We start from the raw sequence: 24168 nt of genomic DNA, 5'->3' as shown, positions 1-24168 counted from the left end.
TTAACCTTCCCTCTCCTCCCTTTCCCCTTTGGTAACCATTCGTTTATTTCCTTTTTATTTTATTAAAGTATAGTTGATTTACAATATTAATTTCTACTGTATAGCAAAGTGGTTTGGTTATATACACATTCTTTTTCATACTTTTCATTGTGATTTATCACAGATATTGAATCTACATTTCCCTGTGCTATACAGTAAGACCTTGTTTACGCCTTCTCTATATAACAGTTTGCATCTGCTAAGCCCAAACTTCCACTCTATCCCTTCACCATCCCCCTCCGCCTTGGCAACCACAAGTCTGTTTTCTATGTCTGTTTCTGTCTTGCAGATAAGTTTATTTGTATCATCTTTCTGACTCCAGACATATAAGTGATATCATATGGTATTTGTCTTTCTTTTGCCTCTTCTTATCTCCTGGTTACTGACAACAGTTACCTAGATTGAGAATCTTAATCTACTTAGCTACTACTGGCTGGACCTCCTTTTAGTCTCCATAGCTAAATTCACTTCTCTGTTCTATCCCCTCACTGCCCCTTCTTCACCCTGTCGGGCAAGTCTACCCTGAAGCTCTGACCTGCAGATAAGAAGGTGTGTCAGGCCTCGAACAATGGCAAGAACACTGTGTCAGCTCCCAAGGGACCTAAAGCCTACAGGCCAGTTAGCAGAAGAAAGGGAGTGAATTGGTTTGAACAGATACAAACATTAAGAAAATGTTCTCCACACTCACTTTGTATCTTTTTATTCCGACCAAATTAATTAAGTCAGAGAAAATTCAGTGTTGATATGCTCTAAGTTAATCAAATGTATCTTTATGCAGTTACTACTGCTGCTGCTGCTGCTAAGTCGCTTCAGTCGTGTCCGACTCTGTGCGACCCCATAGACAGCAGCCCACCAGGCTCCACCGTCCCTGGGATTCTCCAGGCAAGGACACTGAAGTGGGTTGCCATTTCCTTCTCCAATGCAGGAAAGTGAAAAGTGAAAGTGAAGTCACTCAGTCGTGCCCAACTCTTAGCAACCCCATGGACTGCAGCCTACCAGGCTCCTCTGTCCATGGGATTTGCCAGGCAAGAGTCCTGGAGTGGGGTGCCATTGCCTTCTCTGTTATGCAGTTAAGAGATCGCTAATAGAGTTAAGAAATGCAAATGAGTACATCAAGAGCATAAAAGAAACTGAGGCTTCCTGGTATGAAAACAAAAGCTCAAAATGAAATCAGAATCAGAAATGCCTCTCTACATCTGGACATTGGCCCGTAAGAAGGACCAAGATAAAGACAACAGCTGAAGAAAAACAAAGATATACCAGCTTTCTGTGCAGGAAAATATCCTGTCATGTCAACCAAATCTAAGAAGAAAATGGTCTATGAAACATGCAAACCTCCTGAAAAGAGTTATCACTCCCATCACACCAGTGGATGAGATCTGACTCAGTGGTAACTGGTGCCAAGCAGGCTTTTCAATTGTTTCCAGGAAGTTGTATGTCTGAGCCATGATCAGTCTTTGCACTAAATTTTATACACTGCCAAACATTTTAAAAAGGTCCATACCATGGCAAGATAGACCACTCATTACATCTCATTTCCATTTTATTTTCAACCATAGACAACCTGTGATAATTTTATTAGAAAAGAGAAAGTGTTTGTTGCTCAGTCATGTCCAACTCTTTGCAACTCCCTGGACTGTAGCCTGCCAGGTTCCTTTGTCCATAGAATTCCCCAGGCAAGAATACTGGAGTGGGTTGCCATTTCCTCCTCCAGGGGATCTTCCCTACCCAGAGATCCAGCCCAGATCTCCTAGCATTGCAGGCAGAGTCTTTACCATCTGAGGTACCAGGCAAGCCCAATTTTCATTAGAGAAAGATCTTAACTTATAATTATTTTTAAGTTTGAAAGACAAACACATCTTTCAGTTTACCTTCAACTACTCTGTGGGGCAACTCATTTTTTTTTTCCTTTTATGTTTCTTTTAATTGGAGTATAATTGCTTTACAATGTTGTGTTAGTTTTTGCTGTACCACAATGTGAATCGGCTATATGTATACATATATCTCCTCTCTTGAGACCCACCACCCCCCGCCCATCCCACCCCTCTAGGTTATCACAGAGCACCAAGCCAAGCCCTCTGTGCTATACAGCAGGCTCCCACTAGCTATCTGTCTTACAATGGTAGTGTAGTGTATATATATCAATCCTAATCTTCAATTAGTCCCACCCTCTCCCCTCATTGCGTCCACACATCTGTTCTCTACTCTGTGTCTCTATTCCTGTCCTGCAAATAGGTTCATCAGTACCATTTTTCCAGATTCCACATATATGTGTTGTTGTTTAGTCACTAAGTGATGTCTGATTTTTTTGTGACCCCATGAACTGTAGCCCATCAGGTTTCTCTGTCCATAGGATTTCTCAGGCAAGAATACTGGAGTCTGTTGCCATTTTCTGCTCCAGGGGATCTTCTCAACCAAGGGATAAAACCCGCATTAACTGCATTGGCAGGCAGATTCTTTAGCACCGAGCCACCAGGGAAACCCCAATATACGTGCTATATTCTATATCTGTTTTCCTCTTTCTGACTTACTTCATGCTGAATGACAGACTCTAGATTCATCCACAACTCACTTCTCATCTTGTGCTTTCCTCTCCTCTGAGGATAACAGACATGTGGAAATCCTGGGATGACCCACTCTCCTTATCTTCTCAATTATAGAACAGTATGAGGTACAATAGTTAATCCACTGTTTGGACACAGCATCTTAATTCACTAGAAATTAATAATGTTTCTCACATTGCATATTTCTCACGTCACATTTCAGCATATCATCATCATTAGCCAACTATAATGATACAAATGTCTGACTGCCAGAGTCTGAGGCATTCTCCATCACTTCTTTCTATTTTCCCAAATCCAAGACTCACCAGATTTATCTCCTCACTACTCACCAGCATGGAAAACTGACCCCTTTTCTAGTGCTTCCACTCCCCCATTGGTTCCTTTATTACCAAAATTCCTAAGAAATGCTTACATACCATAAATGCTTAAAAAGACAATAAAAGTAACATCATTATATGTTTGCATCATGCATTCATTACAAAGTACTTTTACATCCCTATTCTCATTTTAACTTTGTTTCTCATAAGAACACTGAACTATGAACACCAGGTATTATCAATTCCGAGCTGAAAATTCTAAAATTCAGGCTGAAAATAGTTACAACCACTAATGACTTTCCTGAGATGACAAATACCATCATAGAAAGGCCAGGTCTAAAACCCAGATGTTTAGATTCCATTCCCTACATATTTTTTCTCTATCACCGGCATTCAATCAATGATGACAGAATAAATGCCCTGAGGTAGTTAATGGCAGTGGAATCGTGTTCTGGATTCCTATAATAAAGAAGCAATGTACAGAGAATAAAGTGCTTCCCTCTGAGAACCTGGACTTCTCTATGACAGATGTGATGTGATTTATAAGGAACAAATATATTTGGTCATTCAGATGACTAAAATATGTTTCTGAAAGATATTTGGTCTTCATCCACAGTTCTGGCCTTACGGCTCCCCAAACCCTTGGAATTTCCTGAGTAATATGAGTGAAGGGAGCATCTTTTATAATATTTGGTCTCTTGTCACCAGTTCCTGGGGGCTTCCCTGGTGGCTCAGAGGATAAAGCATCTGCCTGCAATGCAGGAGACCCGGGTTGGGAAGATCCCCTGGAGAAGGAAATGGCAACCCACTCCAGTATTCTTGCCTGGAGAATCCCATGGACAGAGGAGCCTGGAGGGCTACAGTCCACAGGGTCGCAAAGAGTCAGACACGACTGAGTGACTTCACTTCACTTCCCTTCCCTTCCCCAGTTCCTGAAACTCCTTCAGAGCCACAAAGGTGAAATGGGTGTTTTGTTATTCATCACAAGCCCCTTCACACCACAACTGGGTTTATGCTAATGAAGGTCACTTTTGGAAACCACCTAAGGATGGGGGCTGGTTGTCAAGGGGACTCATCATGAACAGAGGATTGGAAGTTTCAGTCTCACTCCCTGGATCTCCAGGGAGAGGAGAGTGGCCAACAGTTGAATCAAATACTAATGGTCAATGTGCTAGTCAGTCATGCTGACATAATAAAACCATCATAAAACACCCCAAGGATGAGGGTCAGAGATCTTCCAGGTTGTGGAAACAGGGTGCTTCCACTTGCCACCAAGCAAAGCCCCAAGGTCCCCAAGAACAGAAGCTCCTTTGTCGGGGACATTGCTCTATGTAACTCTTCATCAGGCTGTTGATCTGTATCCTCTAATAGCCTTTGTAATAAATCGGTAATGGAACAAGTAAACAGATTCCTTGAGTTCTGTGAGCAGTTCAAGCAAACTCATAGAATGCAAGAAGGAGGTCATAGGAACCTCTGATTTATAGACGGTCAGTCAGACGTCTATGGGGTCGCACAGAGTCGGACACAACTGAAGCGACTTAGCAGCAGCAGCAGCAGCAGCAGCAGTCAGAAGTCAATCAGGATAAGACCTGGACTTGCGACTGGCAGCCTGAGTTGGAGGGAGTCACTGGAACCTCCAATGCATAGTCAGCCAGTTAAAAGCACAAGCCATAACCTGGGCTTGCCACTGATGTCTGAAGTGGAGGGCAGTCTTATTGGACTGAGTCCTTGGTGTGTGTGCTAAGTCACTTCAGTTGTGTCCTCTCTTTGTAACCCCATGAACTGCAGCCCACCAGGCTCCTGTGTCCATGAATACTAGGCAAGAATACTAGAGTGGGTTGCCATGCCTTCCTCCAGGGCATCTTCCTGACTCAGGGATCAAACCTGCATCTCTTAGTCCTTGGAATCTGATGCTAATTCCAGGTATGTAGTGTCAGAATTGCACTGAATTGTAAGACCACCAGTTGATGTCTGAGAATTGCTTGGTGGTGTGGCGAAGTCTCCAGTCACACACATTGGAATTGGGTTCAAGAACCCATTTAATAGAAACCAAAATAAAGGGACTAGTCTTATTTCTCCTTCCTAAGTGGGCCATAAAGGCACTCAAAGTCAAAGGGAAACCACAGTGTGGCAGGAGATCCTAGAGTCTGCATGTCTGGACTCTGCTTTTTATTTTCTCTCAGATAGCTACGAAAAGAATGTCTCATTTCTTTTAAGAATATTCATCTAAGGGAAGTAAAAACCTTAAAATGGTTTCAAGGTAACTGATATAAACTAACAATAAATCACCAGAACCCATAATTTTTCAAGAAGAAAAAAAAGAGAATAAACAATAATACACTGGAAATCAGATGGGCCAGGTTCTACACGTCAGCCCTCCACTTGCAATCTCTAGAATCATGTGTTAGAATCAATCTTTAGAATCATGCAATCTCTAGAATCATGCCTGCCTCAGTTTTCAGTTTCACCTATGAAATGAAGACCACAGTAACCATCACACAGGGTTGCTATGAGGATAAAGCGAGCTAACATGTGAAAAAAAACTAAGGCAGATAGCGCAGGTCAACACACAGCTTCTCAGGTGGCACTAGTGGTAAAGAATCTGCCTGCCAATATAGAAGACATAAGAGACATGGGTTTGATCCCTGGATCAGGAAGATCCCCTGGAGGAGGGCATGACAACCCACTCCAGTGATTTTGCCTGGAGAATCCCATGGACAGAGAAGCCCGGTGGGCTACAGTCCATGGGGTCACAAAGAGTCCTGAAACGGCTTAGCATGCATGCACAGGTCAGCACATGGAGGGAGTCTGTCCAGAGCTGAAATACTAAAATTGCCTAGCCTCTCTTTTGGTTAGACACAGCCGTGAGACTCAGTTCTGATCACTGGCACATCAGCAGGAGTCTATCCATATTTTCCTCTTTTGTTTCCTCGCCACCCTACAGGGATCCTGGATCAAAACTGGGTTACTTGGCCATCAGCTAAGGCTGTTCAAGCAGGAGCCTAAGAACCAGATGGCACTGTGTGGCTACCACCCAGCCTTAAACTACTCACCTAATTTTGAATTACTGCTTGAGATAAATAAGTACCTATTTGGTTAAGCCCCTGTGTCAGAATTAGAGAAATTTTATAATAAAGCCATGAGGAATCATAAGAGGTTCAAAGTTTAGCCAAAACAAGTCTGACAGCATGAACCAACACTGGCTTGGCAAAGATCTATGCCCACCAAACATTAGTCTCCTTAGTTTCCTTCAGTTGAAATGGTATGTGTTTGGAAAATGACTACCATCATACTGGTGAGCAAAAAAGCTGAATTACCGAAAGCCATATATTATACAGTTGAATCTAAATTTTGTTAAGAGAAAAAAAAAAAATTGCTGTGTGAATGTCCAGAAGCTCAGAGGATTCTATTAAGCACGTTACTCAGAAGGAAAATAAAAATGCGTATTTTCATTTTAACAGTCATTTTGACAAAACTGCTTCAACATGTCCTGCTGGGTTTCCCACGGGCCAAGGGTATGGTGGATCTAGGCCAAGTGGAAGTCTATGGCAACCAAAGAAACTGGAAATGAGTGTCTGTTTGAGGTGCGTTAATTATGTGATTCTTTACATATGGCCTTGGGTGGATATTTTGAGGAAAAATGACTCATCTACTTTGTGATGTATATCACGTGAGTATCCAGTACAATGTAAGAGAACGGTAGGCTGACCATGTTTTTATTACACCACAGAAAGATATTTCTCAGATTATATTAGCACAGGTGTGGTTGCTAACATTCCTGCTACTTCCTTACTCATTTCCAAAGAAATTTATGCTCTTTCTGGGAAAAAATATGTTTTAAGCCAAGTGAAAGTGAAAGTAGCTCAGTCATGTCCAACTCTTTGCGACCCCCATGGACTACAGTCCATGGAATTCTCTAGCCCAGAATACCAGAATACTGGAGTGGGTAGCCATTCCCTTCTCCAGGGTATCTTCCCAAATCAGGGATTGAACCCAGGTCTCCCGCATTGCCGGTGGGTTCTTTACCAGCTGAGTCACCAGGGAATCCCAAGAATTCTGGACTGGGTAGCCTGTCCTTTCTCCAGTGGATATTCCAGACTCAGGAATCGAACCGGGGTCTCCTGCACTGCAGATGGATTCTTAACCAGCTGAGCTACTAGGGAAGCCCCAAAATAGTATTTATTCGGCATTATCTACAAATATGGACCATGCAGGCTACAAACAGACAGGCAGAGCAAGGAGTTGATTCCAACCCAGGGGATGGAGGGATCCTAAAGTATTCTCAAAGTGGGAACACCTACGAACACACCTTCCCCTCCAAACACACACACACAGTACATTCTAGAAAACCCACATAAAGATTATAATTCAGCCCTTCATGTCTAATCGGTGCATGCATGCATGCTCAGCCGTGTCCAATTCTCTGCCACCCCATGGACTATAACCTGCCAGGCTCCTCTGTCCATGGAATTTCCCAGTCAAGAATACTGGAGTGGGTTGCCAGTTCCTACTCCAGGGGATCTTCTTGACCTAAGGATTGAACCCACATCTCCTGAAGCTCCTGCATCGGCAGGTGGATTCTTTATCATTGCACCACTTCATACCTAATAATAATCAAGAAGTATCTCATCAAAACACATTGATAGAGCCATTTGGAAACAACTACATCAAACTATCCTGCTTGGTCTCCTATAGTTCAAGCCAGAGCAGAGCAGTGGTCCAGCCCAGGTGGGATGTTTCCAAGGAGATCTTGGCAACCGTGAGCAGCTAGATGAACATCTACACTGAGTGCAAAGCACTGTACGAGGCACAAAAATGAGTTCCACAAAACCTCACAAGATAGTATTGAGATCAGCAAAGAAAGAATTTTAGAAAACTGTGATAGATAGTTATGCAGATAATTGCATAGGAGGTGAAACTGAATAAATTAAAGCCAGGCTTCCCAGGTGGCTCAGTGGTAAAGAATCTGCGTGCCAAGCAGGAGACGCTGAAGACACAGGTTTGAACCCTGGATCAAGAAGACCCCCTGGCGGAGGAAATGGCCACTCCACTATTCTTGCCTGGGAAATCCTATGGACAGAGAAGCCTGGTGAGGTACAGTCCATGGGGTCACAAAAGAGTTGGACATGACCTGGCGACTAAACAGCAGCAGCAGCAACAGATAATAAAGCCGTGGGATGTTGTAAGATGTACAAGTAAGAAGCCACTAACTGTAATTACAAAATACACACCATCTCTACAGGGTCTCTGTGGACCCTCCAACCTTGATTCAGGACCTATTACTTTCCACATCAAACACATAATCTTGGATTGCACCTTGGCAACAACAATAAAAGCAGTGGATAAAAATGGGCGAAGGAATAATACCAATAATAACGATGGCTAACTTATATTGAGCCTTTAGGGGAGACGTATAATATATAATTAAAATAAACACATTAAAATATATAGTTAAAAGTGTAATATAAAGCTATGCATCTCAGTTAGAGAAGGAGTGATTTAGCATTATTTTGCTGAAACACAGGGAAAGGAGAGATGTTATACTCAATTGACAACATGGAGCCCAGCTCACTCACCTGCATTTCTGCCTAATGAGCACATGCCACTTTCTTCCCACCAGGAGCATGAATGAAGCCTAACAATTAACTGACAATTTAGCTTCCTGATAACAAACTAGAACTCTTTCACTAAGAAATAAGAGGGCCCAGGGATATATACCTTTTGTGTTGCTGCAAACTGATTTTCCAAGGTTTCTATAAATTAATTAGTCATTTCAGAATCTCATCAGAAGAATATATATGTAACTTTTTTTTTTCAAGTCCACCCATTGAACTGGTTCAGGCCTTTGGAATGACTGTGCACACACAGTGACAAAATGGCTTAATGCTTTCTAAGAAAAAAAGCACTTTTCCTTTATTATTCAGGGACGGTTCCTTGATCTCCCAGCTGGCAGGGAGAGACACAGAATTCACGCGCATGCACTTGCAAAGGACAATATTTCCTGCTATCTGACTGCTGCAACTTACAGATAAGATGGGAGGTTAGTTTGTATTTCTTTAATCATTTCTTTTCTTCAAATCTATTTCCTAGCACAGGGTCAGTTAGTATGACTGAAAGCCTTCATCTATAAAATTCTATTTGGATTTCTTCAAATATTTTTCTATTTGATGAGCTGTTAAAGGAGATTGCTCCCTTATCTCATCTTTATTTCATAGCAAGTTGGTATCAGTTTTTGCACAAAGAAGATACTACAGATTGGCTTACTCAACCTCAATTCCACTCTTTTTCTAGCTTCCTGCTAAAGCTGCACTGCTTTAAAGAAAACTGCCCCTCTTGGATTCTTTGCAACTAGTGTTCTGGATGCAAATTAATCTTACCCATTAGATGCACTGGAGGAAGGTCTTGAGGGAGGAGGTGAGTTGAAACAACTTCCTGGGGCCAGTTTCTGCTAACGGCAGTGGCCACTGTGTTTTTCTAATCTCTAAACCACGATTATGGCAGTAACTTCTTGTTCTAAGTAATTTCAGGAGCCACCATGACTCCTACTCCACCATTCACCTAATGATTTCTAGGGCTCCCTAGAAATAAGGATTTCCTTTCTTTCCCCCTCACTTGCTACATAGATGCTCTGTGCTGTGCTAAGTTGCTTCAGTTCAGTTCAGTTCAGTCGCTCAGTCGTGTCCGACTCTTTGCAACCCCATGAATTGCAGCATGCCAGGCCTCCCTGTCCATCACCAACTCCTGGAGTTCACTCAAACTCATGCCCATCGAGCCAGTGATGCCATGCAGCCATCTCATCCTCTGTCGTCCCCTTCTCATCCTGCCCCCAATCCCTCACAGCATCAGAGTCTTTTCCAATGAGTCAACTCTTCGCATGAAGTGGCCAAAGTATTGGAGTTTCAGCTTTAGCATCATTCCTTCCAAAGAACACCCAGGACTGATCTCCTTCAGAATGGACTGGTTGGATCTCCTTGCAGTCCAAGGGACTCTCAAGAGTCTTCTCCAACACCACAGTTCAAAAGCATCAATTCTTCGGTGCTCAGCTTTCTTCACAGTCCAACTCTCACATCCATACATGACCACAGGAAAAACCATAGCCTTGACTAGACAGACCTTTGTTGGCAAAGTATGCTAAGTACTGTCTCTGCTGTTCAATATGCTATCTAGATTGGTTATAACTTTCATTCCAAGGAGCAAGTGTCTTTTAATTTCATGGCTGCAGTCACCATCTGCAGTGATTTTGGAGCCCAGAAAAATAAAGTCTGACACTGTTTCCACTGTTTCCCCATCTATTTCCCATGAATTGATGGGACTGGATGCCATGATCTTAGTTTTCTGAATGTTGAGCTTTAAGCCAACTTTTTCACTCTCCTCTTTCACTTTCATCAAGAGGCTCTTTAGTTCTTCTTTGCTTTCTGCCATAAGGGTGGTGTCAACTGCATATCTGAGGTTACTGATATTTCTCCTGGCAATCTTGATTCCAGCTTGTGCTTCTTCCAGCCCAGCGTTTCTCATGATGTACTCTGCATAGAAGTTAAATAGCAGGGTGACAATATACACCCTTGACGTACTCCTTTTCCTATTTGGAACCAGTTTGTCGTTCCATGTCCAGTTCTAACTGTTGCTTCCTGACCTGCATATAGGTTTCTCAAGAAGTTGCCTCAGTTGTGTCTAACTCTGCAGCCCCATAGACTGTAGCCCACCAGGCTCCTCTGTCCATGGGATTTTCCAGGCAAGAATACTAGAGTGGGTTGTCATGCCCTCCTCCAGGGGATCTTCCCAACCCAGGTAGCAAACCTGTATCTCCTGTGTCTTCTGCATTGCAGGCAGATTCTTTACCACTAAGCAACTGGGAAAGTCCATTGTTACACAGATCTATTTTAATAAAAACATTTGATTTCAGTGCTTGGAAAACCACAGAGGAAAACATTAAGGGAGCAAAGCTTAATTTAGACCACTTCAAAACTGGTCAGATACTCTTTCTCCATCACCACCACTCGTCCACTTCAGAGCAGTAATCTAACCACAGGGTTAAGATTCACGAGCTCTAAGAAGCAACTTTTGACCATATGGTCCCATATGGTCCACTCCCCGAGAGCAATACCAGCCTTAAGAAAACATTCCAGTATTGCAAATCTTCAAGATCATTCCACAGCCAACCTCAAAACACTAGAATTCCACAATTCCCTGACCTCGCCTCCTTCTCTGCTTGCCTCCTTCAGTCTCATATGACTCAAATCAGAAGTGCTAGGAAATCTGTTATTCTATTCTATCCTACTGCTGCCCCTGTATCAAAACACCATTTGACTTCTTCCCACACATACACACACAAATGAAAGTTATAAAGGGGAGAATTTATAATTAAGAAGAGAATACAGACTTCTCTGATGGTCCAGCGGTTAAGAATACACCTGCTAAGGCAGGGGACACAAGTTTGATCCCTGGTCCAGGAAGATGCCACAGGGCAACTAAGCCTGTGAGCCACAACTGCTGAAGCCTGCATGCCTAGAGCTGGTGATATGCAACAAGAGAAAGCAACAAAAGCCCAGCATAGTCATAAGTAAATAAATAATTTTTTTTAGAAGAAAGAAGATGAAGTAGATCTGATTAGTAAGAAAAGGCCAGTGATCCCTTTGCTATGATATCAAGACATGTAAAAAACTATATTGAAAGGCAGTAAACTCTTTACTAACCTGGGGGAAGAGAGAATAAGTTGAATTGTCAATGGTGAATGAGTATAAAAACTCCCCATCGTACCACAGGCTTTTCCCCATGGGGGAATTCATTTTAGTCATAGCAAAGAGATGGGCGGGGTCGCAGCAGTCTTCCATCTGTTTCCTAGGAGAGAAAACGGAGAGAGAAAAGAACAGCAGGTTAAGTGAACAGCAGACTCATTCACTTGTCATTCCCACAGAGACGTGCAGCCTTACCTCAGTACCAGCTCACAAAAGCATCTGTGTCTCCAGGGTGATTAGACAACTATTCATTCACCCTTCCAGCCATCGGAATGCATGACTGGAGTATTTCAAGTTTTAAAAAGTTTCAGAAGAACAGACATCAGGTGGTAGGATTGTAAATTGGTGCAACCACTTTGGAAAACAGTATGTCGATGCCTCAGAAAATTAAGACTAGAACTACCATGTGACCCAGCTATTCCACTTCTGGGTATTTATCACATGTGCACAAAAACACTAATTTGAAAAGAAGATATATGCACTCCCGATGTTCACTACAGCATTAAAGTTGTCCCTTGGTATCTGCAGGGAACTGGTTCCAAGATCTGCCTCAGATACTAAAACCCACAGATGCTCAAGTCCCACAGTCAGCCCTCCATATCTGAAGTTCTGCATCCATGGATTCAACCGACCTCACATTGTGCGGTACTATATGTATTGTTTATTGGGAAAAAAAAAACCATGTAGAAGTGAACCTTATGGCAGTTCGAACCCATATTGTTCAAGGGTCAACTGAATTAACGATCATGTAATCATGTGCGTGCTCAGTCGTGTTCGATTCTTTGTGGGTCCACGGACTGCAGGACTGTAGCCCCCCAGGTTCCCCATCCATGGGATTTCCCAGACAAGAATATTGGAGTGGGTTGTCATTTCCTTCTCCAGTATTTACAATAGCCAAGATATAAAAACAACTTAAGCGTCCATCGATGGACGAATGGATAAAGAAGTTGTGGAACACCACAGAATACTACTCAGTCATAAAAAAAGAATGAAATCCTGCCATCTGCAACAACATGGATGACCCTTGAAGGTATTATGCTTAGTGACATAAGTCAGACAGAGAAAGACTGATTTCATTCATAGGCAGAATCTACAAAAATGAACAAAAAACCAAAATAAAACAAAAACAAACTCAGAGTTACAGAGATCAGATTAGTGGTTACCAGAAGGAAAAGAGGCTGGGGGATGGGTGAAACGAGTGAAGGCGGTCACCTCTCTGGTGATGGACGGTAACTAGATTTGAGGTGGTGATCAATTTGTAGTGTATACAGATGTCAAAGTATAAGGCTGTACACCTTACACCTGAAACTGATATAACTAAACAGAAACAAAGAAACATATCAGCTCTCACATGCAGCTGAAATGTGTCTGAAAGCAAAAATAGTCATTGTAATTGCAGACTGATGGATTTAAATATCCAAGGCTTGGATGGCTAACATCTCTTCATGGTAATGTACCATCAAGTGGTGACTTTCAGAGATCAGGGACTTTAGGAGAACTGTACAGAGTAGGAAATACACATATTGGCCCTAAAAAGGGTAAACCCCCCAAAAACTGAGGATATGATCCAAGAACGAGCCCTGGGAAATCTCTGGAAACAGAAACTGAATGAGATGAGGGATGTGATTTCAGGCACTGATGAAGCAACCTGCATTCCAGCTGGTAAATCTCGTGAGCTTTTCCTGTTCTTGTTTTGTCTGACCTCTCAATAGGGTGGGACACAGCTGAGCACAGGAAGGAGCTGAGAAGTCCCACTCCTTCCTTACCCCCTTTCTCTCTGAAACACCAGGGTCTTCTGGATCTCCCCCACCCACCCTCCTGGGATGGCTCACAGCTGTTCCTCTGCTGGTCCCTCACATGGAGGCTACTATTCTACAAGCCAGTCTTCACCCTCTCCTCAAATTCAAAGCCTGTCAGAAACCAACTCTGTTTCCTCACTGAGCTTTCAGGGATAAAAGAGCTTATTCCCCAGTCCCACTTCTAGAAGGACCAATAAAATAAACCGATGACATAAACCACTTCTGAATGGCACCCCCAAGTAGACTTGCCGGCTCAGACATCTTTAGCCACCAGGGGTACCCGAGCTTGGAGCTGAAAAATGGCAGATAATAAAATCATGCTTGGTCTCACAGGGTCGGTTCCACAACCAACCTAAATACCAAACCCCAAGGATGCTCAGGTTCCTTATATACAACGGCACAGTGTTTGCAGATAACCTACACACTTCTTGCCCTGTACCCTAAATCATCTCTAGATTACTTATCATACCTAATTCAATACAAGCATTATTAAAATAGTTATAAAGACAAATGCCATTAAATAGTGACCAGTGTGCAGCAAATTCAAGTTGGCTTTTTAGATCTTTAGGCATTTTTAATTTTTCCAAATACTTTCTATCCACCCATCAGTTGAATCCTTGGATGCAAAATCTGAGGATGAGGATTTACGGGCAACTGTACTTGGGTTCAAAACCTGGTTCTGCAACTTACTAACTCTATAACCCAGGAATGTTACTGGGCTTCAGAAATGGTCTCAGAAACTATTCTTGGGAATTCCCCTGAGGACATACAGGTGCAGCACGTAGACCAAGTTCAAGCTCAACGCGGAGACAGATAAACTGAATCATAGTCCGGGGTTCTTGCCGCCACCTGGTGCTTTCTCTGGTGCTTTTTGGTTGGCACCAGGGGAACTTCACAAAGGTTTCAACAGAAAGGACAGGACTGGGGTCTGGGGAAGCTGGCCTTCTTCTTTCACATTTGCTAGTATCTGTGTCCCTCTTGCTCCTACATCATCATCCCATTTCCCCCAAGTGCCCCTCTTCTCTCGCCTCTCCCATGTTCAATAATTCTTACTGTGTTCCATTATCCAAAAGGCAGCCTGAACAGAGGCAGGAAAGTTTTACAGTGAATTGCCTTCATTTTCTCAAAAGAGCATCCTGGGTACGATCGTCAGTTAACATAGAACAAGACATGGCTTAAGACTGTCTTTAAAAATGAGAACTGCGGACTTCCCTGGTGATCCAGCAGTTGAGAGTCCAGCTGCCAGTGCGAGGGACACGGGTTCAATCCCTGATCTGGGAAGTAAGATCCCACATGCCTCGGGGAAAGTGAGCCTGTGCCCTCCAACAAGAGAAGCCCATGCACAGCTAGAGTAGCCGCCCACTCACCGCAGAGGGGCAACTAGAGAAAGCCCTCGTGCAGCAACGAGACCCAGCACAGCCAATGACAAACTAAAATAACAAACAAAAATTAGGAGAATTATCTTAGGCATGACTCTGAGCTCTGTGAGGTGAGGAAAGTTTTGAGCCCTTAATCCTCTTCTGGTTAAATGGAAATAATGAGAAATGGAATACCTTTTAGTTCTTAGAGTGCTCCTAAGAGATAATTAAGGGAATACATGGGCTTTCCTGGTGTCTCAGAAGGTAAAGTTTCTGCCTGCAATGTAGGAGACCTGGGTTCAATCCCTGGGTCAGGAAGATGCCCTGGAGAAGGAAATGGCAATCCACTCCAGTATTCTTGCCTGGAAAATTCCATGGACAGAGGAGCCTGGCAGGCTATAGTCCATGCAGTCTCAAAGAGTCAGACATGACTGAGTGACTATCACTAACTATTATTAGTCCCAATTCACATCTGAGAAAACGGTATTAGGGCAATTGCAGGACATGCTTTTTCCTCTCTGCAAGGCTGCCTATCAGGACCATTCTGACTCACCCTTATCTTTCTCTTCCCTGAAGAAATGCTTTCTTAACACCAGCCAAACATGCCAGGTGCCTCCCTAGATCTTTCTCTACTTAATTCTCACAGTGAGTGACCTTGGAGCTACATAGCTTTAGGATTTTTTTTTTTTTTTCAGTAATTTAACTTGGGGCACATAACTAGCAAAGCAGGGTGGAGTGTGGCTTTGCTCCCAGGTCTTCTCACTTCATGTCTGGTACTTACTTTCAGCCAGACCATAGCTCTCGCCTCCAAACCAAGCTAAATTTGCCATTTAGCACAAAGTGCTACAGAAAACTCAGAAGAAAAAATTGTCCCAGCTACATAATAAGACCCCATTTAATCTTTATTAGTGGAGAGTGATATGTAAGTGTCCCAGCCACTTCCATATCACTTTATACTGGCTTCCTCTTTTCATCCTCATAAAAAACTAAGATAGAGATGATTACATTATCCTAAATTCACAGACGATGAAACTGAAGCTCGGTCCAAGAGATTTGCTCAAGTCAAGTTCATGAGGTAAATAAATGTTTGCTTAATTATCAATCAAATTGTGTGTTTAGATGGACTCAAATTCACACCTTTTCCTACAGCATCATCATGCTCAGGGCAACTATACCTTGAGGAGGGAAACCAAACACTGGACAAAAATAGAAACCATCACATGCATATAAATACTTTTAAAAATTCAACAAAGAATTATGAATTCAAATTCATAATAATCATAGCACCATTTGCAGTATGGGAGTGTTTTTCCTAGAAACTTATGAACTTTTCCCTCTATCCTCCATCCCGAGTGCCTCTGCATCTTCCGTCTGTCAGGCCCTTTGTCTAGAGGGTGGCTGAAAAGAGACTACAACGTAAAAGTGTGCTCACTCCCCTATTCCTGAGAAGGGCCCCACGAGCTCACCAGCCATATGGCTACATAACCACAGAAGCAAAAGCAGAAGTGGAGATGGTTCTCCCGGCAGCAGGACTGGGAATCAGGGTAGTGGTAGCAATGACTTTTACTGAGCTCTTGCTTAACACTGCTAGGTTTGGGGGAAAAGAAAGTTGAGCTTCACCTCCTGCCATCCTACAGGTGATCCTGGAGAGAAGACACATACCAGCTTTTAGAATGTTTAGCAATTTTTATTCCAACCCCCTTTTTCATCCTTGGCACTGATGCTGCCTATTCTTTGCTTCTCTTATGCCTACAAGCAAAGTTGCTTCAGTCGTGTCCAACTCTTTGCGACTCTCTGGACTATAGCCCACCAGGCTCCTCTGTCCATGGGATTCTCCAGGCAAGAATACTGGAGGGAGTTACCATGCCCTCCTCCAGGGGATCTTCACAACCCAGGGACCAAACCTATGTCTCTTATGTCCCCTGCATTGGCAAGCCAGTTCTTTACCACTAGTGCAACCTAGGAAGCCCAATTTTTATGGCAGGCAATAAAATCACAGGGTTAAAATGGTAAAAGTAAATCCATTTTAATGTTCAAGTTTAAATCTTCAGATTATTAATTTTTACCAGTTGAGTGTAAGGTGAGTACTGGAGTTAAAGCGCAAGTGGTTTTTATTATTTGAATTTAAGCTTCTGCAGAGCTCCTACCCATGACACTATAGCTGCTTTGTGAAGTTAAGTTATTAGGAGCCACATGCTAAAAACTCACTCAGGTTCTCATCGCCTACCAGTGAAAGCCATGCATATCAACAAAGCCAAAAGGACCATACTGGCTTACTGTGCCAGAAAGACTGAGAGACTAACAGACAAATAAGAGTGAAAAGCCAATCACTCAGTGAATAACACCCAGTAATAGCAGAAACTGCGACGGACCGCGCAGCAGAAGCGCACCGCCTGCGAGGACCTTGCAGAAGCGTGGCTGAGAGGACCTACCCCCCACTCGAAGCCAGGGCCGGCAGCCAGGAGGAGCTACCCCATGACCGAGGTCAGGGGCAGCGCCCGAGAGGAGCAACCCCACGTCCAAAGAGCGATGGCTGCGTGGGTACAGGAGGGCTGAGAGGTCAGGAGGGGCGGCGGTGAGGAGATGCCCCTCGTCCAAGGTAAGGGGCAGCAGGTGCACTTTGCTGGAGCAGCCGTGAAGAGATATTCCATGTCCAAGGTAAGAGAAACCCAAGTAAGACGGTAACTGTTGCAAGGACATCAGAGGGCAGACACACTGAAACCGTAATCACAGAAAACTAGTCAATCTAATCACAGGGACCACAGCCTGGTCTAACTCAGTGAAACTAAGCCATGCCCTATGGAGCCACCCAAGACGGGCGTGTCATGGTGGAGAGGTCTGACAGAATGTGGTCCACTGAAGAAGGGAATGGCAAACCACTTCAGTATTCTTGCTTTGAGAACCCCATGAACAGTATGAAAAGGCAAAATGATAGGATACTGAAAGAGGAACTCCCCAGGTCAATAGGTCCCCAGTATGCTACTGGAAATCACTGGAGAAATAACTCCAGAAGGAATGAAGGGATGGAGCCAAGGCAAAAACAATATCCGGTTGTGGATGTGACTGGTGATAGAAGCAACATCTGATGCTATAAAGAGAAATATTGCATAGGAACCTGGATTGTTAGGTCCATGAATCAAGGCAAATTGGAAGTGGTCAAACAGGAGATGGCAAGAGCGAACATCGACATTCTAGGAATCAGCGAACTAAAATGGACTGGAATGGGTGAATTTAACTCAGATGACTATTATATCTACTACTGCGGGCAAGAATCCCTTAGAAGAAATGGAGTAGCCATCATGGTCAACAAAAGAGTCCGAAATGCAGTACTTAGATGCAATCTGAAAAATGACAGAATGATCTCTGTTCATTTCCAAGGCAAACTATTCAATATCACGGTAATCCAAGTCTATGCCCCAACCAGTAATGCTGAAGAAGCTGAAGTTGAACGGTTCTATGAAGACCTACAAGACCTTTTAGAACTAACACCCAAAAAAGATGTCCTTTTCATTATAGGGGACTGGAATGCAAAAGCAGGAAGTCAAGAAACACCTGGAGTAACAGGCAAATTTGGCCTTGGAATACGGAATGAAGCAGGGCAAAGGCTAATAAAGTTCTGCCAAGAGAACGCGTTGGTCATAGCAAGCACCCTCTTCCAACAACAAAAGAGAAGACTCTACACATGGACATCACCAGATGGTCAACACCGAAATCAGATTGATTATATTCTTTGCAGCCATAGATGGAGAAGCTCTATAGAGTTAGCAAAAACAAGACTGGGAGCTGACTGTGGCTCAGATCATGAGCTCCTTATTGCCAAATTCTGACTGAAATTGAAGAAAGTAGGGAAAACCACTAGACCATTCAGGTATGACCTAAATCAAATCCCTTATAATTATACAGTGGAAGTGAGAAATAGATTCAAGGGACTAGATCTGATAGATAGAGTGCCTGATGAACTATGGACGGAGGTTCATGACACTGTACAGGAGACAGGGATCAAGACCATCCCCATGGAAAAGAAATGCAAAAAAGCAAAATGGCTGTCTGGGGAGGCCTTACAAATAGCTGTGAGAAGAAGAGAAGGGAAAAGCAAAGGAGAAAAGGAAAGATATATATATATATATATAAAGAAAGATATAAGCATCTGAATGGAGAGTTTCAAAGAATAGTAAGAAGAGATAAGAAAGCCTTCCTCAGTGATCGATGCAAAGAAATAGAGGAAAACAATACAATGGGAAAGACTAGAGATCTCTTCAAGAAAATTAGAGATACCAAGGGAACATTTCATGCAAAGATGGGTTCGATAAAGGACAGAAATTTTATGGACCTAACAGATGCAGAAGATATTAAGAAGAGGTGGCAAGAATACACAGAACTGTACAAAAAAGAGCTTCATGACCCGGATAATCACGATGGCGTGATCACTCATCTAGAGCCAGACATCGTGGAATGTGAAGTCAAGTGGGCCTTAGAAAGCATCACTACGAACAAAGCTAGTGGAGGGGATGGAATTCCTATCGAGCTATTTCAAATCCTGGAAGATGATGCTGTGAAAGTGCTGCACTCGATATGCCAGCAAATTTGGAAAACTCAGCAGTGGCCACAGGACTGGAAAAGGTCACCTTTCATTCCAATCCCAAAGAAAGGTAATGCCAAAGAATGCTCAAAGTACCGCACAACTGCACTCATCTCACACACTAGTAAAGTAATGCTCAAAATTCTCCAAGCCAGGCTTCAGGTTCACGTGAACCGTGAACTTCCAGATGTTCAAGCTGGTTTTAGAAAAGGCAGAGGAACCAGAGATCAAATTGCCAACATCCGCTGGATCATGGAAAAAGCAAGAGAGTTCCAGAAAAACATCTATTTCTGCTTTATTGACTATGCCAAAGCCTTTGACTGTGTGGATCACAATAAACTGTGGAAAATCCTTCAAGAGATGGGAATACCAGGCCACCTGACCTGCCTCTTGAGAAACATATATGCAGGTCAGGAAGCAACAGTTAGAATTGGACATGGAACAACAGACTGGTTCCAAATAGAAAAGGGTATACGTCAAGGCTTTATATTGTCACCCTGCTTATTTAACTTATATGCAGAGTACATCATGAGAAACGCTGGGCTGGAAGAAGCACAAGCTAGAATCAAGACTGCCGGGAGGAACGCAATAACCTCAAATATGCAGATGACACCACCCTTATGGCATAAAGTGAAGAGGAACTCAAAAGCCTCTTGATGAAAGTGAAAGAGGAGAGTGAAAAAGTTGGCTTAAAGCTCAACATTCAGAAAACTAAGATCATGGCATCTGGTCCCATCACTTCATAGGAAATAGATGGGGAAACAGGGGAAACAGTGTCAGACTTTATCTTTTTGGGCTCCAAAATCACTGCAGATGGTGACTGCAGCCATGAAATTAAAAGACGCTTACTCCTTGGATGGAATGTTATGACCAACCTAGATAGCATATTGAAAAGCAGAGACATTACTTTGCCAACAAAGGTCCATCTACTCAAGGCTATGGTTTTTCCAGTATTCATGTATGGATGTGAGAGTTGGACTGTGAAGAAGGCTGAGAGCTGAAGAATTGATGTTTTTGAACTGTGGTGCTGGAGAAGACTCTGGAGAGTCCCTTGGACTGCAAGATCCAACCAGTCCATTCTAAAGGAGATCAGTCCTAGGTGTTCTTTGGAAGGACTGATGCTAAAGCTGCAACTCCAGTACTTTGGCCACCTCATGCAAAGAGCTGACTCATTGGAAAAGACCCTGATGCTGGGAGGGATTGGGGACAGGAGGAGAAGGGGATGACAGAGGATGAGATGGCTGGATGGCATCACCGACTCAAAGGACGTGAGTCTGAGTGAACTCCGGGAGATGGTGATGGACAGGGAGGCCTGGCGTGCTGTACTTCATGGGGTCGCAAATAGTCGGACATGACTGAGCTATTGAACTGAACTGATAGCAGAAAGTGAAGAGGAACTAAAGAGCCTCTTGATGAAGGTGAAAGAGGAAAGTGAAAATCTGGCTTAAAACTCAACATCCAAAAAACTAAGATCATGACATCTATCCCATTCCTTCATGGCAAATAGATGGGGAAAAAATGGAAACAGTGACAGACTTTGTTTTCTTGATCTCCAAAATCACTGCAGATAGTCACTGCAGCCATGAAATTAAAACATGCTTGCTTCTTGGAAGAAAAGTTATGACAAACCTAGACAGCATACTAAAAAGAAGAGCCATCACTTTGCTGACAAAGGTATGATTTTTCCAGAAGTCATGTATGGACCTGAGAGGTGGACCATAAAGAAAGCTGAGCGTCGAATTGATGCTTTTGAACTGTGGTGTTAGAGAAGCCTCTTGAGAGTCCCTTGGACAGAAGGAGATTAAGCCAGTCAATCCTAAAGAAACCAACTCTGGATATTCATTAGAAGGACAAATGCTGAAGCTGAAGCTACAATACTTTGGCCACCTGATGCGAAGAGCCAACTGATTGGAAAATACCTTAATGCTGGGAAAGACTGAAGGCAAAAGGAGAAGGGGGTGACAGAGGATGAGATGGCTGGATGGCATCATCGACTCAATGGATTTGAGTTTGAGCAAACTCCAGGAGAAGCTGAAGGACAGGGAAGCCTAGTGTACTGTAGTCCATGCGGTTGCAAAGAGTCGGACACGACTGAGCGACTGAACAACAAAGCAACATGAACCCTGCTAAGATCTCTTAGATGCCATGTTCATTGCTCTAGGCACCAGACACGATGAAGGTTGGGAGGCTCCCACTCCAGTGACTGACACTATTGTGCCCCTCCAGAGGAAGAAGTGAATTTGAGAAAGCAAACTTGAAGAAGAGTTCTACCTCTAAAGAGTTCAGCTTTAGACTCAGCTAAACATCTGATTTGATGCCATCTCTGGCCTTCCTGAACAGGTATGCGACAGAGGCTTGTGTGATCATGCCCTTCATCATCATATCTAAACAGGGTATTGAAGCAACCCAAACAGGAAATATCATAAAAGTTGACTGTTCATAACTGAGTGTGTAATTTAAAATTCTATAAGCAACCTAGGAGTAAATGGAATGAGGATTTCCTTATGTGCTTTCTATATTGAAATTCCATCCATCAGGCGAAGTATAAATAAATGTATCTTTAATACTTTAAGAGGAAAATGCTGCAATAATAAATTTATTGTGAAAGCGATTAATTTTACATACAAAAGTTACGAAGGATTATTGATTACAGAAGAGAATAAACTGTCAGTTAAAGGAAATATTAAGTGTGCCTAGAAGATAACTTTAAGGAAAATATTGCATTTTTTCGGCCAATAAATATTTATAAAATTCTACATAATAATATAAGACAATATAACAGAGTTGAAGTTTCATGAAAATCCAAATCTTTGTATAATTAGTTGATATACTAGCATTCAAAATATTAAACAAAATAACCTTTAAGAACTATATTTGATTTTTAGTTTTTAAATTACATTTAGATAGTGAGTTGTTCAGGGAAAAAAAATCCCTAGTTGGGAACTCTTCATATGCAAGATTGTTAAATGCCAAATTTGCTCCTAAAAATTTCATGAAAATAAAAACCCCCACAAACATCATGAGAAATCATCACGACCCAGTCATAATAGAGAATTCCTCATATCCTTCGTAATTGTTTTATTCTTCTTAAAAGCACTTAATACTATTTATATGCTTTTTAAAAAATATTTATGTGCTTAGCTGCACCAGGTCTTTTTTTTAATTTAAATTTATTTATTTTAATTGGAGGTTAATTACTTTACAATATTGTATTGGTTTTGCCATACATCAATATGAATCCGCCACGGGTGTACACGTGTTCCCAATCCTGAACCCCCCTCCTGCCTCCCTCCCTGTACCATCCCTCTGGGTCATCCCAGTGTACCAGCCCCAAGCATCCTGTATCCTGCATTGAACCTAGACTGGCGATTCATTTCTTATATATTATACATGTTTCAATGCCATTCTCCCAAGTCATCCCGCCCTCTCCCTCTCCCACAGAGTCCAAAAGACTGTTCTATACATCTGTGTCTCTTTTGCTGTATCGCATACAGGGTTATCGTTACCATCTTTCTAAATTCCATATATATGCATTACTATACTGTATTGGTGTTTTTCTTTCTGACTTACTTCACTCTGTATAATCGGCTCCAGTTTCATCCACCTCATTAGAACTGATTCAAATGTATTCTTTTTAATGGCTGAGTAATACTCCATTGGAAAGCTGTGGTACATATGCACCGGGTCTTAGTTGTAGCATGTGGGATCTAGTTTCCTGAACAGGGATTGAACCCAGGCCCCTTCCGCACTCGGAGCATGGCGTCTTAGCCACTGGACCACCAGGGAAGTCCCTATACGTTATACGTTTTATCTATAGTTTTACTTATTGTCTGTCTCCGCAAGTCCCACGATTCAAACTCCTTGAGGGCAAAGACTTTTGTCTTACACAAAATAAGTGCTTAATATATGCTGATCAACTGGATGAATAAATTACAAGTAGGAAGAAAAGAAAAAAAAACATAAGAGAATCAAGAGAACCTCAATGCACATTTTGTTACCACTTGTCGAAATTCAAATTGAGGAAGTCAATTCTTTCCAGTTTTAGTCTATGGAGACCAAAAAACAAAAGCCTGACAAAATAGTTGCTACAGCTGGGAGGGATTGGGGGCAGGAGAAGAAGGGGACGACAGAGGATGAGATGGCTGGATGGCATCACAGACTCGATGAAGGTGAGTCTGAGTGAACTCCGGGAGATGGTAATGGACAGGGAGGCCTGGCATGCTGCAATTCATGGGGTCGCAAAGAGTCGGACACGACTGAGCGACTGAACTGAACTGAACTGAACTGAACTGACAGGTGAGTAAACATTTTCAGTAGCAGCAGATCCAGGATTTTTAAGGTTCGATGATAGGTGAATCCAAAGTTCCTTACACTGTGCACTAACAAACATTACTCTGATCAAAGTGAGCATGTCTTTGGGATTGCAGGCCTGCAGCACAGGGACCACAGGACTGCTCCATCAGTGAATGGTGCCAATAAATTCTGTTTCCTTCACCACTGTCAAACTTTCAAAATTTGACTTCTAAAATGTTAGATAAGTTTTCAGATTTTAATCTTGCCTCCAAAAAGTTCCTTCTATTCTAACGCTATCTGACTTCAGTCAAGTATTGATTGTAACATTTGGCTTTTGGCCATAATGTGTATCTAATGCATTTCCTCCGTTCAATCAATGGTTCTTACTGTAAACTGTACTGAGTTCACAAAATTCCTTTTAGATTAGTATATGTTAACTCCTTGGGTTAACATTTTCATTGCTAAAAATGTGCCCACATAACCA

The 24168-nt window shown here is 42.6% G+C and overlaps 1 protein-coding gene across 2 annotated transcripts in view; it reads right to left on the bottom strand.

The window, feature by feature from the left end:
• ST8SIA1 (ST8 alpha-N-acetyl-neuraminide alpha-2,8-sialyltransferase 1) overlaps positions 1 to 24168 on the bottom strand; it is a 180861-nt gene that overhangs the window by 102455 nt on the left and 54238 nt on the right. For both annotated transcript variants that reach the window (XM_018048409.1, XM_005680759.2), the window contains exon 2: positions 11614 to 11758. In XM_018048409.1, coding sequence (XP_017903898.1) covers positions 11614 to 11758 — 145 coding nt within the window. The remainder of the gene's footprint in view (positions 1 to 11613; positions 11759 to 24168) is intronic.

The sequence above is a fragment of the Capra hircus genome, chromosome 5 (assembly GCF_001704415.2).
Source record: "Capra hircus breed San Clemente chromosome 5, ASM170441v1, whole genome shotgun sequence".
Lineage (NCBI taxonomy): Eukaryota > Metazoa > Chordata > Mammalia > Artiodactyla > Bovidae > Capra > Capra hircus.
Note: the sequence above shows the minus strand (reverse complement) of the source record. Positions and strands in the feature narration are given on the sequence as shown.